This window comes from Ambystoma mexicanum, chromosome 9, assembly GCF_040938575.1.
Source record: "Ambystoma mexicanum isolate Mex_15411 chromosome 9, UKY_AmexF1_1, whole genome shotgun sequence".
Taxonomy (NCBI): Eukaryota; Metazoa; Chordata; class Amphibia; order Caudata; family Ambystomatidae; genus Ambystoma; species Ambystoma mexicanum.
In genome coordinates this window covers 1,512,659,347-1,512,681,894 of record NC_090931.1, presented here as the reverse complement: position 1 = coordinate 1,512,681,894, position 22,548 = coordinate 1,512,659,347, and the positions used below count along the sequence as shown (strand labels likewise).

Here is a 22,548-nt window from a genome sequence, read left to right as displayed (position 1 = left end):
GCATCATTATGGGATGTTGAACTAGGTCATCATTAAGGTTGAGTATTCATTTTAAATAAGGTCTATTAGAATCCCTTTAATGCAATATTTAAACCCATTCCAATGAGAGATGATGAATATCTCACAGGTGTGCTCGAATTATGTGATGAGCTGAGAAGGTCTTGTATTTTTTGTTTTTTTTCATTTGTTTGGTTAATTTCATCAACCTTTCAAATTTACTTTACAACATTATTTAAAACTCATAAACCTCTCATAAAATATTTACATTCATTAAAACATTAAGAAATATATACATGTACATACATAAATATATTCAAATTTCATTCAGTCAGATTTCCTTTTTGACACATTATACAATAATGTTTCTAATTTAGAGTCATTGCTCTTTCCAATTTAGAGAAGGTCTTGTACCTATTCTGAATGCAGCATTATTTGGCCTTGAAATGGAACAGCCCTCCAAGAGTGCAACTTTATTTCTGTTGCTATTGACAAGCAGGATTAATATTTGTAAAGCATTAGAACGAAGCAGAGTCCCCAAACAGGGAGGAATGTTGGAATAAGATGGTGTGCACCACAGGGCACTGTAAAGAAATGTCTACGAGGGAGAGATCTAACATTGAATAGAGAATTGAGATCCCAAGCAGAACATGATGCAGGCGCAGTGAAAGGGATCACTTTACATTTAATTAGATTTAGTATTAAGGATGATGGTGTGACATTACCATAAATTATTCAACAAAGAAATGTTGGTAAAAAATAAAAAGAGAAGTTTGAAAAGAAACCTCTGTGTTGATTTAATCTTGTGATGAGATGTTTGGATCACAATTTATTCTCCCCCGCCCCTGCATCATTTGATGACACTACCCCATGCACCCTCTTTTTGTACATTTCAGCAGTACGTGTCATGGGCATATGTAATAGCCAACATGCGATGCACCCTTTGTCTAGGCAAGCTGCCTATGTGGAATTTATTTCTGTTTTCATGACCTCTTCCTTCAACATCCATGATTAATAAAACCCCAAACTGAGACATTTATATTTTTATAAAAGAATACATTTGTTTATATGCAAAATGGTACATGTAATGAGTGCTGTAGTCTCCCTGCAAGTCTATTTGGCCATTTCTCTTTCTTGATTCATGAAGGCTCAGAAGGGTTATTTTATTATCATTATTGAGGATTGGACTGTGTAAAACAATGAATGAATCGCTCTGCCCTAGGCCTATTGCTTTTTAGGCTGCACAATGCTATCAAATAATACATGGGACCTCTGCTTGTTTCCACAGAAAATGAGCTGCCATCAGAGGATCCATGCCACGGGGAAGTCCTACGAGTACACCAAGTGTGATAAGAGCTTTGACCTCCAAAGCCATCAGAGATCCCACACACGGGAAAGACTGTTCAAATGTACAGAGTGTGAAAAGAGCTTCACTAGTAGCTCAAATCTGTACCAGCATCAGAAGATCCATACTGGGGAGCGACTATACCAGTGTACAGAGTGTGGAAAAAGCTTCACCCAAAAATCACATCTGTACCAGCATCTGAAGACACATACCAGGGAGCGACCATACCATTGTACGGAGTGTGATAAAAGCTTCCCTCTGAGCTCAACTCTGATCCAGCATCTGAAGCTCCATACTGGGGAGCGACCATATCAGTGTACTGAGTGTGATAAAAGCTTTATTCAGAAGTCACATCTCTACCATCATCAGAAGCTCCATACTGGGGAGCGACCATACCAGTGCTCGGAGTGTGGGAAAGGTTTCAGTCAGAATTGGATTCTGTCCCAGCATCACAAGAGCCATACTGGAGAGAGACCATACCAGTGTTCAGAATGTGAGAAATCCTTCAGTCAGGAATCAGATCTTTACCAGCATCAGAGACGCCATACTGGGGAGAGACCATACCAGTGTACAGAGTGTGAGAAAAGCTTTACTCAGAGAGCGCATCTATACAGACATCAAAGGATCCATACTGGGGAGCGACCATACCAGTGTACAGAATGTGAGAAAAGTTTCAATCAGAGCTCAAGTCTATACCGCCATCAGAAGGTCCATACCGGGGAGAGACCATATAGGTGTACAGAATGTGAGAAAACCTTTAGTCAGAACTCTGATATGTACCAGCATCAGAAGATCCATACTGGGGAGCGACCATACCAGTGTACAGAGTGTGAGAAAAGCTTCACTCAGAGCTCACATCTGTACCAGCATCAGAAGATCCATACCGGGATACGACCATACCAGTGCACGGAGTGTGAGAAAAGCTTTACTCGCAGCTTGAATCTATACCACCATCAGAAGAGCCATACTGGGAAGAGACCATACCAGTGTATGGTGTGTGAACAATGCTTCACTTGTAGCTCACATCTGTATGAGCATCAGACGATCCATACAGGGGGAAGCCCCATCAATGCATAGAATGAAAGAAGAGCTTCAGTGGCCCCACATGCATGAGTGGGCATTGAAGGTCTAGTTCTATGGAAAAGCCCTATGTGTGCGTTGAATGTGGTAAGACTTTTTCATTGGGCACTTCAACCCCATGTCCTTTTGTGTGTGTTATTCAAGAGGCCACCTTTTTAAAACCATCTCTCCTATATCCTGCAGTGGGTGCCCATCCTCCGAGAAGTGTCAACCCGCTGGTGTTTCTGATTTGTGATTCATGATGGTGTATCCTTATAGGTTCATCCTTTCTTACAGCTCCTTGCAAGTCTTGCCTACATAACTCCCTTGCATGCATTTTCTTTTTGCATTGGATGAGGTACACAACATTGAATGACCTGCAGTTGTATGACCCTTGTATCTGTATTGTTCAGTTCTCCAGGGTTGTTATAGCAGATACAGTTCAGAGGTGTTGGCATGCTTTGCCTCTCCTGATGTGGCAAGAGTACATTCTGGGCCATCTTCGTTCTTGATCTACTGGAAATGTACTCCTGGTCAGAGACTGTGATAGTTGTCTTGGTTGTTTCTATACAATTAGGGGGACTTCTTTGAAGATGTGTGGTAAGTCAGAACCGGGAGACGGACAAAGTGGTATTTTGGATTAGATGCCTCTTTATTCAAAACAATCTTATCTGTCCCTTACGGTCCTGCCCCTATTTTGGAGACAAGAAGGAAGTCTAAATGGTGGTAGTCAGGATGCCCTACAAAATTACATCTGTTCCTAATCTACCCTGGTTCATGTCCGTACCACTAAAACAGAACAGAAGTTAACGTAATCAAAGTGGTTGAATGGTGGTTGGCTTCTGGCCCACAGGTATGTTTCTTTCTCAAAAAGGGGGGCCTTTGCCCCGCTGCTTAGTCACCAAAATGTCTCTTTCACCTAAATCTGGGGGTGTAAATTCACTTTAAAACAGTTTCCTTTTTCCCCTCTTTCTGTCAGCCTTTGCTTTTGTCATACAGTTTGTACCACTCGTGTGCAACTGATAGCCTTGGGATTTTTGAATCCTGTTCCCGATTGTCCCTGTGGCTTATATTAGGAGGATACTTGTTATGCCCTCTCCACTCTTTCTGTTGGGTACCCATCCCCAGAGTCTCAGGTTTTACCCCCACATTGGGTGTTGCCTCTCTTTGACCCACATGAAGGCTGGATTACTTTTACCCTGCTTTGGGTTGCTTGCTTCTCACTCTGCCTTGGGGTCGTTCTCTCAATCTGTAAAAATGAATAACCTTCATTTGAATGATAGACGTAACTTGATGGCCGTGGGCCAACCGTCTTATGCACCGAATTGGAGAAATATGAACTGCTATGCTTGACCGACGAGCGGCCATTTTAAATGTAGTAAGAATCGCCATTTTGCTTGTTAACCATTGCTCATTGCTTTTTGTCTAAAAACTGCTTTGCAGCTTGCAATTCCTGCGAATTCTGCTTGCTCTGCTCAACTGTTAACATTGTTGTCTGAATATGAAAGGACAAGGTCGCGGGACTGAAGAGTTTGCTGAAACTCCTCATGAGTTGCCCAGAGAGGAATGCCCACGCTCCCTCTCTGTAGCCTTGGGAGGAAGCTGCAGGGCATTTAATCACTTCACAGTAGCCAGCCAGTCTCGTGCGATGGTAGAATATCTTAGAATAATACAGTTAAAGGCTTGAATTATGCTTCTCTTACGGCCCCCCTTTGCAAAACCCTTTATAACGTGTCGGCTCCCAGGACACGAATAGTACCTCATAGATAGCAAAGCTTGGAATGTGGCTCTTCCCCCGTGTACAGATTGCTTCCAAGAACAGAACCATCGTGTTCTAAAAGATGCCTCCGCACTTTCTAAATTGCACATTGTTACTAGAATAGACATCGAAAGCATTATAATCGTCATACTCGTCGGATATGTCCATCGTCATCCCGAGTTCAAAGGAACTTAATACAGAGGGGTGTTGAACATGACTTTTCTGATTGTATGATATGCATTTTGTATATATGTAACTGATTACGTAATTCGCTCTCTTGCGTCCCTCGATGTCTAGGAAACTCACGTCGCGGGGCGAGATCATAATTGGCCAATTGATACTATCTTTTGCTCGCAATAAACCCTAGCATTGGGAATTTTAACCTCGTGTCTGGCGCATCTTTTCGTGTATGGTCATTGCCTTGTTTCCATAGCACGAGGGACCCCTAGGGGCCCCTTTCAGTTCTGTCCCGACCCCATCTTGGGTCATTTGGTGCTTAACCCCTCCCCTTGCGGCCGATTGCTTCTCACCCCACCCTGGGGTTGTTGGGCTCTAAGCCAACCTTGGGGTCATCTGGCTCACATCACACCTTGTAGTCGCATCTTACCTCGCACTGGGGCTGTTCAGTTCCCAACCCGCTTTGGGGTCCATCTTGATCTGACCACCCACCTCCTAACTTGCCCGAGCAACTGCGTTACTTTTGCTTTCGAGTGGTGCTCCTCCAGCCTGTCGTGTTGGGGTGGTGGTGAGGGCTCCATCTGTCAGCTTCCTCTTTCTCTATTGGTGCAGATGCTTCCTTCTCATTGGCTCCTATTTGGGCCTTGATAGCGGCTCTGCTTCTCACTGCTGTTTGCTGTATCCAGCTCCCTCTGCTGTGTCTCTTGATCCTAATCTGGACCTCTAACTTCTGCACTGCAACTTGTTTGCCGAGCTTTCTGCATACTCCCTTGCGTGTCAAAGCACCATGTCTGGTGCTGGCTTGTCTCTCCAGAGCACACCTCCCAGGAGGAGGATTCTCCCATGTGGCTCTGCTGGCCTCCCTTCCCTTCCATTTATGCAAATAGGCCCTACTCTTTCCTTGTAGGGAGGGGGGGGGGGCTAAAGCCCGGTTTTCCTGGTCAGTTTGAGTACAGTATATGAATTGATAACTCATTACGTATGTCAATTGCAATTTAATTAACAAACTTTGCTGTAAACCTCCTGGCGTGAGATCATCCGTGCCATGTCATACATTAGTGTGCCACAGCTAACACCATGTAGAACCAGCGGGTTAGGACTAACTAAAGAGTTATGTCCAAAGCATTCTGTTTAAGCTGCCAAGGTGTGTTTGCACTGCTCCCACTAGGTGGCAGACATTCTCCAGAGGTGGAAACAGAAGGCAGACGGGCACAAAAACTGCAAATGTCTGGAGAAGATGCAGTGGGAAACTACAAACGCGACTCCGTTTATGTCTGATTTACATGAATCCTTGTTTAGAAATGGACCTGTAGACTTTGAAATCACATTTTGTTTCATATGAAATGTATTAAATGCTAAATAATATGAAGTATTTTTAAGAGCTACTGTGTGCATAAATAAAGCCCAATTGTAGAGCCTAAGAGTGGTGTTTATTTCTGTACTCCCTTCAATGGCACTCTTTTACTCACAATCTCTCAACACAACTGTGTGTTATGGAGATTCCCTCTGGCCTTGCCTTGCCTTGCCTGACCTACTCCTCAAACCTATCTGTTCTGCAAGAGTGCATTCAGACCCCCCAACCCCCCTCCAACCCGGTTCTCAAAGAGGAGGGCACAGAGCTTGGATCATGTCTTACACACAGCCGTCCTGCTTTGGCAAGCCAAGTGTCTGCCCATTCCAAGATTTTGAGCTGTTTAAAGAAATCTTAAAGAAGTCTTGAGGTGAACTGTAAAGTGAAATCTTAAAATGTTTATTTTGGAAGCAGGACTCCAAGTCCCAGAATACTGTTCATAAGACCTGGCCCATGTATCCTTCAGGTGTGGCTGAGAAGATCTGGCACCTGTATCCTTCTACATGTGGGATTGGAGAGTAATAATGTAAAGGGGGTACTCAGCTTTGTTAAGCCACTAACCTCTTTCACCTCCATGGCGCACCAGGCCCCAGAATGCAGCTGTGCAGCCCCTGTCTGTCCAGACAAGTCTGCAGAGCTTAAGAGGCAGCTGGACTCTGTTGCCTTTGAACAGGAAATCCCAGAATACAGCTGCATAGTGCCCCGTTGAGCAATGGCTGGCATTAAGCATTGGGATATGCCTGATTCCCAAAGTCAAGACTTAGCAGCCATTGCTTCCTCAGTTTTCCTTCATCTTTTTATGGTTTCAGGATCTATCACTGTAGAATATCATCCGAAATGTGACTTCATATTCCAGATAAATGTGCTAATCATTCATTCAAGTTTCTGCTGTTAGACGTGTGGGATGCAACTTGGCAGATGTCTGAATATGTTTATGTAGAATTGACATTTCTCCAGGGTCTCTTGTGAATGGCAGTGAAATATTGTTTTCTTTAGTTTTCTTTAGTTTTTCTTGTGTGGTGCTTTAAAATAATGGGTGGTACAAATTGTGGGGTTTTGCCTAAATGGTGGGGTTTTGCCTAAATGGTGGGGTTTTGCTGGAATAGTTGATATCCAGCAAAATGATCAAACTCTTTCAGGAACTATAGAGTGAGCGCTTTGTATTATGAATTGCAGATTTAGGGCCTCATTACACGGTAGGCGGTATTAGCACCTTGGTCCATGCCGGTAAAATACCGGCACCGCCTTGGTGGAAAGGGGATTTACCGCCCCATTCCAAGGTTGGCGTGGCGGTAATTCCCCCTTCCACCACTGCCCTTCCCCATTCCCATTTTTGCCCCATAGGGCATAATGGGAATGGGGAAGGTGCTAATTACGGCACCACAATTTTGCGGTGCCGTAATTAGCACCTAGGTCCCTTAGCGGGTTGGTTAGCACCAACCCGCTAAGGGACCTCGTAGTAAGGCGGTAATGGTTAACGGTCACCGTTACCATTAACGGTGACCGTTAACCATTACCGCCATCCGTGTAATGAGGCCCTTAGTCATCGTTCCATGATCTGCATATGTTCTGTAAGTCTGTGTTGGGTTATTTCCGTCCGTGCTAAAGAAGGATTGTATGGCATGACAGTGGTGCAACTCGGAGATGCTCATGACCGGCCACGGAGACTCTTTATGGTTAAACATGCAGAGAGCATCATGTGTGACTTGGTGTGTGGCGGATACTATGTTGTGGCCAGATCTGAACCCTGATTGGTGCCCTCTCAGCAGATTATTTCCCCAAAAGCATCAGTTCAATTGTACCCAACTCTCTCGAGGGCTGGAAACGAAAGAGCACCCAGAAATGATTCAGAGCGCAGCAGTCGCTGAAGAGACTTTGCAGACAAGTGACCTACAGGTGTTTGGGAAGTCTCCCTCGGGGAAAGCCAGCAAGAACCCAAACTTCAGAAGACCTATTCATTACATTTCACTATTCTTCTATAGTTATTATTTTCTTACCAGGGAGACAGCTATGGGATTGAGGGATTAAGAAAGGCAAGAGATGTCGTTCGGCTATGTTACCGCATGTTCGTGCTCATGTGCTGGGATGGACAAACTGGTAGAAGAGACATCTAGACTCATATTATGCACTTGTTATGTCTAGAAATGTGCTATTTCGGACTCCTTTTCCATCGTGTGATGGACAGGCGAGGAAAGTGTGCAGGAGGCAGGCCTTTTCCGAGACCGACATTTTGTTAACCTTGCACCAGCTCGGAAGGCCCTCCACTGGCTACTAATCAAGCAACACACTGCCATCTCCAGGCTCTTCCAGCACAACCTGAGATCAGACCCTCATAGCCCGCGAACCATACGCAGGACCAAATACACAAGATTTGTTTGCAGAATGTGCCACGCCCCGGCCACAAACGGGCACACTCCCGCTTATATCATCTAAACTTCTTCAAATGTCAGAGTCGTGAAGGTACACGGTGGCCTGTTGCAGTAGCACCCTGTTATCCTCCTTCTGCATGTCCAAGAATCTGCTATGAACTCCAGACAAGTCTTTCCTTCTTTGAAGCCACCTGTGACTGTGTCCTTCATCTGCATTCCTATGAAATCTGAAACAACCTCCAGAGGAGACATTCAGTGGAACCTTCACACTTTCCGAATGCCCAACCTAAAGTAATCTTGAATCTAACGCATCAGGATGGTGATGGCTTGAAATGGACAACTTCACTGTCAAGTCCCCTTGATCCTGTTCTTGGAAACGGCCTATTTCAGAAACCTCTTTAAGAAAGTATGTGCCCAGTTCTCCACTTCCCAGTGCAAAGGGCTTAGGATGTTAACAGTAAAACAAGGTACTGTGACGAATCGCGGGATTCTGTCACTTATCCCAGGGGGGAGCCTCTCCCTGTGAGGCTAGGGAGGTGAGCCCGCTAGGCTGTAAACATGCAAGTCCAACATTCCAAACGTGTGCGCAAGTATAGGTTTTGGCAAGGCATTAGGCCCCTGGTAGTGACGTATCTGTCACATGCTTTTGATGGTCGACATTGTATTCAGTGAAGATGTAGTTTTGTTACACTTCGGGGAGTTGTTATGCTGTCTGCTGCACAGTAAAATACACGTGGAGCAAAGTATTTCTTTCATTATATTGCATTCTTTTTATCACACATATTATTAGATAAGGTTTTGTGGTTTGGATTTATTTTGATTGTGTAGATTGAGCTTTAGTGAGTGTAGTTGTTGTATTGAGCAAGATGCCTGCCATGTTAGAATATGCCATTGTTAAAGGTTGTTGATTTTGTCATTATAGGTACTAGGCTGCATTTTTGAGCTATTATCATTTAATTTAATTTTCTGCTGTTGGGCAGTGAGCTCAGAGAAGCCGATGTCAGTATGGTAAGGGATGCCAAATAGTTTCCAATTGTTGCAAGTTCTCAGGGGCCTGAAACGAGACTCGAGATAGCAGGTGCATTCCCAGACGTTAGACTAATGAAAACACAATGGTTGTGAAGGACACAATGAGATGGACGAGAAAGCCCCAGATACCAGCATTGCCAGAATGAAGAATTAGGTTGTAAGCACAGCACCCCCGCTCAGAGCATTGCACCTGGTTCAGTGGTAAAAGTGCCTTGATGAAACAAATAGTAGAAATACATTTTCAGCAGCAGGGCCTCAGACACATTTTCTGCATACAGTAATTCATTGTGAGAAGATAACTAGAAGGTTACTCCAGAGTTGGCAGCATGTATGGTGATGGGAGCTGCAGTGTGAGCAGGTGCAGGGGGCAGAAAGGCAAAAGGCTCAATTATGGGGCAGGCATTGTGGTGTTACATGGGTTGCAACAAAGCTTAGACTTGGTTGATTTCCACTCGCCGTATGATCGGTCTGGCTTGGTAGGGATGCTACAGCCCGAGCTGTCTCAGGTGTCACTGTATGTTATGTTATGTTACGTGGTTTTATAAAGCGCGCGGTCGCCCAAAGGCATGATAGCGCTAGAGAGAAAGGAATCCACCGACCAGGCAAGGAAAAGCAGCACGAGGCTCAGGAATCAGAACAACAGCGTTTTTAGGGTCTTTCACAAAGAGAGGTGGTTAGGCAAAAACTTCAGCGAGGGAGGGAGAGAATTCCAGAGCTGGGTGGTAGCGACGGAAAACGCACGACCCCCCACCCGGGTGAGCCGAAAGGACAGCACAGAGAGCAGATCAGAAGCTGCTGACCGCAAAGGGCGATTTGGAACATAACGCACAAATTTAGTGCGAAGAAAATCCGCTCTCTGGTCATAATGAGCGCGATGCATGATGTACAAAGACTTAAGCTTGATGCGTTGGGCCATCCTGTATGCTTAATATAGAGCTCTTTCATCAAATTATGTCATGTTTGAGTGGCGGTATTTTGATGGTCACGAGAAAGGAAACTTCCAATTACATTGTTTAATGTATAGGCCCTCATTACGAGTCAGGCGGTACAGGTTTAACGGCACCGGTAAAGGTGCCGGTGCCGTCAACCCCGTACCGCCCGATTCCGAGTTCCCCTCGTGGGACCCGCTCTGCACGTCTGGTCTCACCAGACGTGCAGAGCGGGTCCCGCGAGGGGAAGAGGGAGCAAACAACGGGCCAACTCGTAATGGCCCGTTGTTTGCTTCCTCTCCCATTCCCATTCAGCCCTATGAGGGCTGAAATGGGAATGGGGAAGAACCAGGTCCGGGTCCTCGGAGGGAGGAATTACCAGGCCTTCCGACCTCGGAATGGCCCGGTAAATCCACATTCCGAGGACCCGGACCCCGACGCGATTTCAGCGGCAGCCATGCTGCCAATAGCGGCATGGTTACCGCCGAACTCGTAATGAGGGCCATAGTGTTCTTTAGGGGCTTAATGGCGAGCAGCCAATGGAAATGCTAGAATTAATGTTGCATTTGTTTGAACATGTTAATTTTGCATTTTACCACTTTAAATAGTGTAGTCTGGGAATGGGCATGTTTGAAATGGTCCTCAGTTCAGTTCCACAGAGATGTCTGATTCTCACAGACGATGTTCGCAAATAAAAAGCAGTTTTTTCTTGCAAGTTGTGCACTTTATTTTTGACTACTTTTGTATTCTTTTTGTATTACTTTGTGGGTACTGCACCTTTACAACGCAATACCGTCCGTAGGGGTAGAGGAGAGATGGACCACACTGAGAGGGACTCCCCTTTGGGGACAAGGACTCCTGTTTCAAACTCCCTAAATTACACAACCCACCATTAACAGCTGCAATCCAAAGACAAGAAACACAAACTACTGTTATTGTGATATAAAACTATTGTTTCACCATGAGAAGTATTTTTGTAATACTGAGAAGAAGAAGTGTGTCCGAATGATACAGAACACTCAAGAAACAGAGAGAAAGGACTATGAGGCTCTGTTGGGGAAGACCCAGCAACGCATCATAAATACAGAAAAATAAGTTCTATTGGGAAGAGAAGCGCGGGAATTTCGAGTCAGCTGTGCATCTAGAGCTGAAGGAGACCGGGGTGCGCAGCATTCAAACCTGGAAGAAAGCTTGCATGTGAAGCTGGCATGAGTGAAGCTGGAAACAGGAGAAGCTGGGGAAAGGTGGGGGCATGACCGAGAGTCGGTGGACTGTCCGGTCCAGCAACAACGCCAAAACCACAGATCCGCTTGCATTACGGAATGGAGACCGAGCTACAGAATGAGAAGCAGAGAAGCTTCCCATCCTGAAGGCAGGCTTGGTGACGCTAACCCCAAGGAAAAAAGGTAACTGGGAAAGGGAGAGACCTGGGAGGGATCACAAATATAATGGGCCTCATTACACGGATGGCGGTAGGGATTTACCGGTACCGGTAAAATACCGGTACCGGTAAATCCCTACCGCCTTACTACGAGGTCCCTTTGCAGGTTGGGGGATTTAACGCCTGCTTTTTGCAGGCGTTAAAATCCAACCCGCTAAGGGACCTCGGAGCTAATTACGGCACCGCAAAATTGCGGTGCCGTAATTAGCGCCTTCCCCATTCCCATAGAGCCCTATGGGGCAGAAATGGGAATGGGGAAGGGCAATGGCGGAAAGGGGATTTACCGCCCCTCCAACCTTGGAATGGGGCGGTAAATCCCCTTTCCGCCAAGGCGGTGCCAGTATTTTACCGGCATGACCCATGGCGCTAATAGCGCCATGGGTCACCGGCTACCGGGTAATGAGGCCCAATGAGTGTATGAATCATACTCGTCTCTGTGAAAACGAAATAACTGATAAGATTGAGAACTACTATTTGAACTCTGCTACTCGTATCAATACAGAAAGAGCCACAAAGAATCAAGCATACCATTACTGGAACATTCATGTAGACCAAGTTAGAATCATTCATCCTCATCCCAGTAAGACCAAAGAAACAGAGAAAAGGGAGAATTCTTCTTAGAGTGTTGTATCAAGAGAGACACAGACACAAAGATGTCCGTTTCAAAACCTTTATTTACTAAGGTTCCTAGGTTGGTGTAATGCCTAACTGGCCCCAACTCTAAAGGGATGGTTTCCTTAACGCTTTAAGTGCCATGGGTTTTTCCCCCCAGTGCCAAGGTCTTTTTTGGTGATTTCGGTATGTTGCCATTTAATGCCTTGTAACTTCTTTGTTACATGAGATACCTCTGCCAAATTTGGCCCCTTTTTTTTACCACATGTAGGCGGTCATAACACCATCCACGAATCCTAGGTTGCTGTAGGGGGGTGAGAGAAATTAACCAAAAAGGGCAAAAATGTTGTGTTTTTTCAAAAAATGCCAATAGAATGATGTACAAAGAAGCCTGTGGTGTTTTCCTTGTAAGAGCTAGGAACAAATGGTTTGCTGTGCTGAATTCCCCAATTTCCTGGCGTTCAAGAACCGGTTGAGTGGAAATGAAAAAACATTATTTTGATGTGGTTATCAATGGTTTTCTGAGAGGTAGGCGATTTTGGCAATTTTTGCCAATTGGACATGGGTGGACGGAATGCAAGAAAAGTGTAGGAAAGCCGAATTGGAGGACAGAAAGGTATACATTTCTGAAAAGTAGACAGAATTCCAAGTTTAGGAAGGGGTGATTTGCGCAGGTCGGACAACAACTAGGTAGGGGAAAACACAATAGTTTGGGGAAAAAGCGGGAAAATGACAGAAAAAAGGTATGTGGTGGACATGGTTGGCTTGGTATGGCAATGGCGTCTATGAATTTTGAGAAAAACCATGCTCCTCTATATTCCTCCGACTCTTGCAGTTAGGAAAGCGCACATTGTTTGTAGTGTTTCACAAAACAAGTAATACCACAAGCCAAACACTGAGCCATGGTACACAGGAGTTTTATGCTTACGGCCTGAACAGACGCACTTAGCATGTGTAAATCAGGCAAACCAATGTGGTGAGGAACGGCAAGCATACATTTTTTGAAAGAGCACATGCAGACCTTTTCAAGGGTAGGTGACTAGTGCAGGTAACAAAAGTGTATTGTGCCTAAAGCAGCGACTAAATGTAGGGCACATTTGGGAAATTAAAGGGTTGTGTGACAAAGGGCGCCAGCAAATGGGTCAAAACGTTAGGAAAACCACACAAACAGAACAAATGTCATACCTTCCCGCGTTCCCACACATGTCCCGATGAACACGGTACCTCACATGTGTGGGTGCACCTACCTGGGCGCCAAGGGGAAAGCCTAAAACACCCGTAACCCCAAGTATTTTCCGACAGCTGAATTTCACAATTCTTTCAGACGGGCACACCATACAGATATGGGCAAGGGGTGTCCAATCCACCAAGGAAAACAGGGAACCCCATGCATTTCCGAATAGAGAACATCCGTGGGAATCCGCAGAGGTCTGACTTGCGCAAATCGGCCCAGAATGTATTACCCAGAAAGCCCGGCAAAGTCTGAAATGTGGCAAAAAAAAAAAAAAACACAATTTCCGCACATTTCACTCGGCTCACCTACCGAAACACACCGCCAACAACACATGGCCTACCGTCCTGCATTCCCACACATGTCCCGATGAACACGGTACCTCACATGTGTGTGCACCTACCTGGGCGCCAAGGGGAAAGCCTAAAACACCCGTAACCCCAAGTATTTTCCGACAGCTGAATTTCACAATTCTTTCAGACGGGCACACCATACAGATATGGGCAAGGGGTGTCCAATCCACCAAGGAAAACAGGGAACCCCATGCATTTCCGAAAAGAGGACATCCGTGGAAATCCACAGAGGTCTGACTTGCGCAAATCGGCCCAGAATGTATTACCCAGAAACCCCGGCAACTTCCGAAATGTGGCGAAAAAAATGTAATTTCCGCACATTTCACTCGGCTCAGCCACCGAAACACGCCGCCAACAACACATGGCCTACCGTCCTGTGTTCCCACAGGTGTCCCAATGAAAATGACAGCTGAATGTCACGATTTTTCGAGATGGGCACACCATACAGATATGGGCCTCGGGTGTCCAATCCACCAAGGAAAACAGGGAACCCCATGCATTTCCGAAAAGAGGACGAAAATGAGAAAAGGAAGGTCTTGAGGATATTCCAGAACTTAAGGAGATCCGGCTGAAGGCGGAGAGAGGCAGGGAGGCTGTTCCAGAGAGAGGCACATGCAGAGGCGTGAGATCTACCCCACAATCTCTGCTTGAAGAAGCGACTTGCAGAAAATTAGAAGTAGACGAGAGGAGGGCTCTAGTAGGAAGGTACTTAGGAAGAGAGAGTTGGAGATAGCGAGGGTCCCGGCTCCAGAAAGCCTTGTGGACAATGCAGAGGATCTTGAACTTCATCCTTGCAGCCACCGGGAGCCAGTGGAGGAATTTCAAGGCTGGAGAGTTTCTTAGGAGGCACAGTTTCACCTCACCTGATGAGGTCCGACTAGGCTGAAACACGTGTCTGGGGTTGCTGTTGGTACTCTTGTTCAGAGGAGAATTGCCTAGCATTTTGGTGCTGGACTGCCCTTGTGGGTGGGACAAAGACTGATATGCAAATGGATATTTCTCCTCTGTGAAAGGTACAGTGAGCTAAAAAGAGGTTGTAGACCGTCCTGAGTGGGCACCTTCCCAAAGAACAGGTTATATGGCCATGTTCGTTCTTGGTAGAGGGGGTCCCAGCGCTTTCTGTGCATTTTCCGGAGGTATGCGGTCCCTCAGCTTGAGGCCAAGGATAAGTCTTGCAGTCCTGTTCTGGATGAGTTGTAGAGGGCGAAGAGTAAAGTTAGGCAGATTGAGAAAGAGGCTGTTGCAGTAGTCCAGCCTAGACAGAACCAGGGCTCTGGAGACAGTGGGCTTCTGGGGGTAGGTGAGAAATGGGAGAATACCTCTAAGGAGGGGTAGCTGGAAATGGGCCTTTCTGGCGAGAAGGAGAGAGTGGAGTCGAAGATGATCCCAAGGTTTTTTGTCTCACAAGAGGGTGAGGCCAGAGGGCCCAGGGAGGCCGGCAAAAGTGAGAGGGGAAAAGCAAGAACAGGGGCCCCAATGAGAAGGATCTCAGTCTTACTGGCATTGAGGCAGAGATCATTACAGGTGCACCATGCCTGAATAGTGGATAGACAGTCGGGGATGAGCAAGGTGGAGGAGCAGCCTGAGGGTAGCCTGAAAGAGAGCTGCGTGTCATCCACATAACACTGAAAGTTAGAGGAAAAGCTAGAGATCAGGAGGGCCAGAGGGGCCAGGTAGACATTGTAAAGCCAAAGGGAGAGGATAGAGCCGTGGGGAACGACACATGTGGAGAGAGCGGTGGTGGGGAGGAACAAATGAAGTTGAACTTGGGAAGGTCGGTCCAAGAGGAAAGAGGAGAGCCACACCAGAGCCTGATCCATGATGCCCAGGTATCGCGGACACAAGTGATCAGGATGTTGTGGTTCACTGTGTCAAAAGCAAAGGATAGGTCGAGGAGAATGAGGACAGAGGGAGAGCTAAAGTCAAGGTTAGAGCACAGATCTTCAAGGATGTTCAGTAGAGCAGTTTCTGTGCCTATGTTAGCTCTGAAGCCAATCTGATGGTCATGGAGACGACCAACAGCTTCGGTGTGGAGGGTTAGCTAGGAGATAGCCAACTTCTCCGGGAGTTTGCCCAGGAAAGGAGTGATAGAGATCAGGTGATCATTTTCCAGAATGGATGGGTTGGCAGACGGCTTTTTTTAGTACGGGGTGCACAAGGGAATGCTTGAGAGGAGAGGGGAAAACTCCAGTGGCGAAAGAGTGATTGCAGAAATCGGCCAAGGCTGGAGCGAGAGAATCAACGTTGTCCTTAATGGTTCTGGAGGGGCACGAGGTCACCTGTGTGGATGAGACTTTCATAGACCGGACTTGTCTGGAAACATCATCAGGTGTGACAGGAGAGAGGGAGAGAGTGCGGACAAGTTGTCCTAGGTTTTAGTGGTGAAATGAGAGGCAGGGGCCATACAGAGGGTCTGGGTAGGTGTAGAAGAGGAAGATACTGCAATAGGATAGTTTGGCCATGTTGTTGGAGGCTGCAGAGATGCAGGCTTGAATATGGACGCTCTTTTTAGAGAAGATGGAGAGTCTGCATTGCCTTTGGAGTAGGCGGCAGGCCAGTTTGTCAAAGGGTGCACCCGAAGCTCCCCATTTTCGTTCAGCTGCTCTGTACTTGCGTTTCAGTGCGGCCAGATCGGAGTCGTACCAAGAGTTGCACTTTTTGGCAGGCTTCATGTGGATCCTCATGACAGGGGCAAGGGTGTCCAGAGTGTTAGAGATACAAAGGTGAATGTTGGAAAGGGCTGTGTCAGGCTGGGAGTCAGCCGCAGGAGTAGGTGGTGGGAGAAGGTGGTGGTAACGGCAGCCACTGAAACTTGCTTCATAGGTCGAATGACCGCAAAGGAAGGTGTCAGCCATGGGTGGGCCTTTGCCAAGGGGACAGGAAGCTTCAAGTGAGAAGAAAGACGAGAGTGGTCAGTCCAGCAGAGAGGAGTAGTGAGAGGATTTGAGAGGGGCATGTCTAAAGAGATGAGAGCATTCAAGGTGTGTCCAGCAGAGAGAGTCAGACCAGAAGGTAGAATGGAAAGGGACAGAGAGTCGCAAAGGTTGCGGCCCAGAGGAGTCTGGAGAGTTCAGGGGTATGTTGAGATCTCCAAGGAAGAGCAGCTGGGTGGTAGAGGAAAGGAGAAAAGAAGTGAGGTCAGCCCATTCAGAGAGGAAGAGGATAACCTGGCCAGGTGGCCTGTAGAAAATGACCATGGTCAGAGAGAAGCCAGGCGAGATAGAGAGCCTGCAGACAAGGCATTCAAATGAGGAGTAGGTTTGAGTGGGGATGATGGAGGCAGGAATTCACTCAGGAAAGAACAGGGCCACTGCGCCTCCGGGCCTGTTGGGCCTGGGCTCAGAGAGGATTTTGTAGCCCTCAGGGAGGAGTGTGTCAAAACTCATGACAGAGCTGGCCTTAAACCTCGGTAAGAGCAAGTACATTTAGGTCCAGGAGCTCAAGGAGGTGGAAGATATCAGAGGAGTGTTTGAAGCAGAGCGAGAGTTGAGAGTAGCAATGTGAAGCAGGATGCCACTTTTGAAAGACTTCTGTGGAGGGGTACAGGGGAGCGAGGTACCCAATGGAAGTGGCAGAGAAGCCTGAGAGGTAAAGAGAGGAGGACGCAGAAGAGCCAAAATGGTAGTGGATGGCTATAGAACCAGAGAGGTGGAGAATGAGGGTAGCAAGGGAGCCAGGAGAGAGGCAGCTTTATAGGTGGCCAGAGAGGTGGGAGATGGAGGTGGCAAGGGAGCCAGTGGAGAGGCAAATGGCAAGGGAGCAGGAGAGGTGGTAGATGGCAGAGGAGCCGGAATGGAAGAGGAAGGAGGCGGAGGAGGAGCCAGAGAAGTAGTAGAAGGAATAGCAGGAGAAGGAAGGAAATTGATGAGGTGAGGGAGGTGCCTATCTGGAGCATGATGGTACCATTTAGATAGACATTAATAATATCACTGGAGGTATGGAAGGAGGCCAAGAGGACCTCCCATCAGGTGCCACCAATAATGGGTGAAGAGGATGAAGGAGAGAGAAGAGCGACCATAATGAAGGGTACATAGGTCAGGTGAAGGAACGCCAAAGAGGATGTGATAACTGATAGATTTCCTCTACCCAGCATCAACAAGCTGATAATTATGATGGAGGCCACCATCTTCTTGAAATTGGACATGCATGATGCATATCATCAGATAAGCTTACACAAAGAATCACGTCTGCTCATGGCTTTCATCACACCTTTTGGCACGTATCAGTATACGCGAATGCCATTCGGCCTGTCCTCAGCTGCCTCAGCGTTCCAAAGAATGATGGACTCCCTGCTGCGTGGTGTGGGGAACGTGTCATACTTCCAAGATGACATCCTCATATATGCCAAGGACGCAGAAGCTCGTGAAAGAGCACTGAGGAAAGTCTTGGACAAACTTTAAGTGGCAGGAGTTTGTTTATGATATGAGAAATGCATTTTGGGAGCCCAGGAGGTGGAGTACGTAGGCTACCGGATCTCGAGAGAAGGGGTAAGCCTAAAAATGGATTTCCTGCAGGCTATAGTCAAAGCCCTGTCCCCAATGTTGAAAGATGAGTTGCGATCCTTCCTATGGCTCAGTTTGTGCCAAGGTTCTCGGAAACGACTGCCTTGAGAGAATTGCTGAGGAAGGGAGCAGAGTACGAGTGGGGTAATTCACAAAAGACCACTTTTGTTCAAGGAACTCAAAAAAGGGATTGTCAACGCCCCATGTCTCAAACCGGTCAAGCCGATGTGGGAAACATATATCACCACAGAACGGATGATTGCACTGGGGCAACGTGCTGGTCTTGGAAGCAATACCACGCAGAGCAACAGAGGTTTGAATCCCGGATCCGCACTTAGAAACCGAACTCTGGTATAAAGCGTGTTATAAAAAACAATTAAATAAATGCAAACGCCTGTGGACTAGGACCCACGCTCACCCAAAAGAAGGGAGACATGGAACATATAGTCGCTTTTGCATTCAAAGCACTCTACGACTCAGAAAAAAACTACTCTGGAGTCAAAAAAGAAATGCTCGCCTGCGCCCGGACAGTGGAATATTTCCAGACATATGTATGGGGCACGAAATTCCAACTGGTCACCGATCACAAACCCCTAGTCCATATGCTGGCAGGCACAAAAACATCAACGCTGAGATTGGCAAGGATAGCAGCCAAGCTGCAAAAATACACTTATGAACTCATGCAAATATCAACGGTGGAGGAATTCCCAGGCAGACTGCATGTCAAGGCTGTGGGATCACGGAACCCCAGACACCACGTTTCTCCAAGATGAATGCATGGTAACATCTGTCAAAGATCTAATAAGCCAAGAATTCTTGGAGACGAGCGTAGCTCGCTGGAAAGAAGAGCTGGACAAAGATGAGTCTTTGCGCAAAGTGGCACATTGGGCTTGCAATGTGTGGCCCAAAGAAAGGGGCATTCCAGAGGGACTGCAACCGTACTTGAAAGTCAATGAAGACATTTTTGATAATGATGGCCTGGTGATGAGAGGCGATCAGCTAATACCATCAGAGGGAATGCAAAAAGAGATACTATGCAGAGAACACTAAGGCCATCTCGGCAGCAACATGACCAGGTGGAGAGTGCGGGAAGCACACTGGTGGCCGGGCATGGACCAGAGTATCAGAATCATGATAGAAAGGTGCCACAAGTGTGTCAATAGCGACACAAGACTCAGAGTAAGACAAACACCCATGATCCCCACTGAAATCCCCACGGGAGTGTGGCACAAAGTAGGCTAGGACTTTATTGGTCCATTGGACATCATGTTGCTAGATCACAAGTATGGGGGAGTGATAGTGGATTACCTGTCCAAATGGGTGGAGGTGGAATTCGTACCTGCCATCACTATAGCCACCGTGATGGATGTATTGAACTCAGTTTTTCAGAGGGAAGGTCTACCCAAAGAAATTGTCACGGACAAAGGCGTTCAGCTGGTTTCAAGGGAAATGGAAGGGTTCCTAAGGAAACACAACATCCGGCAGACAAGAGCTAGTCTCTACCACCCACAAGCAAATGGACTAGTCGAAAGAGCAAAATGATTTGTGAATGGGGCCCTGCAACTAGCCGGGGTGGCATGAATGGACCCCTACTAAACTCTAGGGCGGCACAAATGGACCCCTACTAAACTCTCGGGCGGCACAAATGGACCCCTACAAAACTGTTAAAGAAGCTGTAGCCGCTCACCACCTAACCCCCAATGCTGTCACGGGTATGTCACCATTTCAAATGCTGAGAGGCAGGAGGGACGCGTCCATGTTAGTGCTGCCATGACTAAACAAGCAGGACGACACCATAGACATGAAGGAGGTAGTCTGGAGGATACAGAAAAATAAAGATCAAGTGAAGGCACAGAGCAAAATTCGAAGAGCAGTTCAGCGAACTGAAGTTAGGGAAAGGGATTTAGTGAAAATCAGACTGCTTCACAAGGATCAAGTGACAAGGTCCAAATACAGCCAGCCGATAGAAGTCGCACAAAAAGGCACAAATCACATCTACACCCAGGATGGCAAAAGATGGAATTTAGAGAGAGTGTTTAAGAGAAGTCTCCCTGAGAGGACAGAATCAACTTGTGCTGAGTCATCAATAGAACAGCAAGATCCATAAGAAAAACTAGAGACGATAGAGACAGAGAACAGGGTGGATGAGAGACGAGAAGGAAGCAGCAGAAGGGATCTTGCACAAGGAGATGGCGAACAATACATGGGGGGATATGGGTATTGCAAGGCCTAGAGGAAGCACTGGAATTCCAGACCACCCGACTGAGATCATCACCCAGCGAGAACTGACCTCAGCAAGAGAAGACCAAGCAAGTACAGCGACTTTGTGATGGAGTAGGACCAAGCTGCTCGACAAAAGGAGGTATGTGGGGAAGCAGTCTTGCGAGATCACAGCTCGCAGAGATCTTGCGAGACTACGCAAATGAGCGGTCGCAGAGTACAAACAGCGTGCCAGAACTAGAGTGGGACCGAAGACAAGCAGACACTTCCCCGGCGCTCCTCCTGCATTCAGGCCATCAGCCTGACTTCAATTAAACAATGGCAAACACCAGTGACTTTTATCAACAGCATAATCCCACAGTAGTGAAGCAACTGCAGTGGTTACTCTAGAGACTATACCACCCCTGGGACCCTTACACATTTCCAGTGTGTTCACTGTCAATAAAACCTTTCCCCGTTATCAAGCGTCCAGTCATCCTTCAAGCCACTACAGCTGTGATCAATAAGCACTTGTGAAAGGGGACTTTACCTGTGACCACTGAGCGCCTGTGAAAAGGGGCTGTACCTGTGACCAATGAGCGGCTGTGAAAGGGATCTTTACTTGACAGCACCTGTGAAAGGGGCAACTGACCAATGAGCACCTGTGAAAGGGGCCTTTACCTTGTGACAAATGAGCACTTATGAAAGGAGTCTTTTTACAGACCAATGAGCACCTGTGAAAGGGGGCTTCACCTGTGATCACTGAGCGTCTGTGAAAAGGGGCTTTGCCTGTGACTAATGAGCGGCTGTGAAAGGGATCTTTGCTTTACAGCACCTGTGAAAGGGGCAACTGACCAATGAGCACCTGTGAAAGGGGCCTTTACCCGTGACAAATGAGCACTTAAGAAAGGAGTCTTTTTACAGACCAATGAGCACCTGTGAAAGGGGGCTTCACCTGTGATCACTGAGCGCCTGTGAAAAGGGGCTTTGCCTGTGACTAATGAGCGGCTGTGAAAGGGATCTTTGCTTTACAGCACCTGTGAAAGGGGCAACTGACCAATGAGCACCTGTGAAAGGGGCCTTTACCCGTGACAAATGAGCACTTAAGAAAGGAGTCTTTTTACAGACCAATGAGCACCTGTGAAAGGGGGCTTCACCTGTGATCACTGAGCGTCTGTGAAAAGGGGCTTTGCCTGTGACTAATGAGCGGCTGTGAAAGGGATCTTTGCTTGACAGCACCTGTGAAAGGGGCAACTGACCAATGAGCACCTGTGAAAGGGGGCTTTACCTGTGATCACTGAGTCTCTGTGAAAAGGGGCTTTGCCTGTGGCTAATGAGCGGCTGTGAAAGGGATCTTTACTTAACAGCGCCTGTGAAAGGGGCACTTGACCAATGAGCACTTATGAAAGGAGTCTTTAACTGCCCAATGAGCGCCTGTGAAAGAGGCCTTTCTTTACGTGTGACTAATGAGCAGCGTGAAAGGGGCCTTTACCTGTGAAAAATGAGCACCTGTGAAAGTGCCTTTGCCTGACCAATGAACGTCTGTGAAAGGGGCCCTTAATGGACCAATGAGCGCCTGAAAAGGGCCTTTACCTGATCCATGAGCCCCTGCGAAAGGGGTGTTTAGATGATCTTTGGCTGCTGAAATCATATTAGGTTACCCTCAGCTCCTACCACTGATTATGAGGCTCATAAATGGTGTCGGTGGGATGATGTGGTGTGGTCTAAAAAGTGCCTTAAAAACAACCGACCATGCAGAGTGTGGGGACATCACATGATCGCGGGAGCGTGTTCTCGCGAGATCTCGCGAGACGGCATCTCGCAAGCCCACGCTCCGCGGGAAAACGTTCCCGCTTCAGAGTTGGCGCTCGGCCGGCTGAAGCGGTCACAGAGGAGCGCTGCTCCTGATTACAGGAGAAGAAGCAGTGAGCCACAGGACTCACACCACAGCTTCTAGGGCGTAACACCACAGCCACAGGAGGCTACATCGGGGCCCTAGAAGTTTACAGCATGCCACCGGTGAGCACAACCTTTCCACAGTGAATCAACTGGGAAAGCACAGGACTTGATCGCAATGAACTGTAAGTAAGCACCCAGCGCCACCAGGCCACGTTAGAGCCTTTCTCCCTTTTGTCAGTCAATAAAGACTGTTAGAAACCCTACAGCGTCCTGTCATCTATTTAGGCCACAACACA

The 22,548-nt window shown here is 47.2% G+C and overlaps 1 protein-coding gene across 1 annotated transcript in view; it reads left to right on the top strand.

Moving 5' to 3' along the window:
- LOC138489376 (zinc finger protein 135-like) overlaps positions 1-5,752 on the top strand; it is a 36,391-nt gene extending 30,639 nt beyond the window's left edge. Inside the window, exon 2 of the mRNA XM_069617091.1 lies at positions 1,286-5,752. Coding sequence (XP_069473192.1) covers positions 1,286-2,419 — 1,134 coding nt within the window. The 3' untranslated portion in view covers positions 2,420-5,752. The remainder of the gene's footprint in view (positions 1-1,285) is intronic.
- Positions 5,753-22,548: the final 16,796 nt, after the last annotated feature.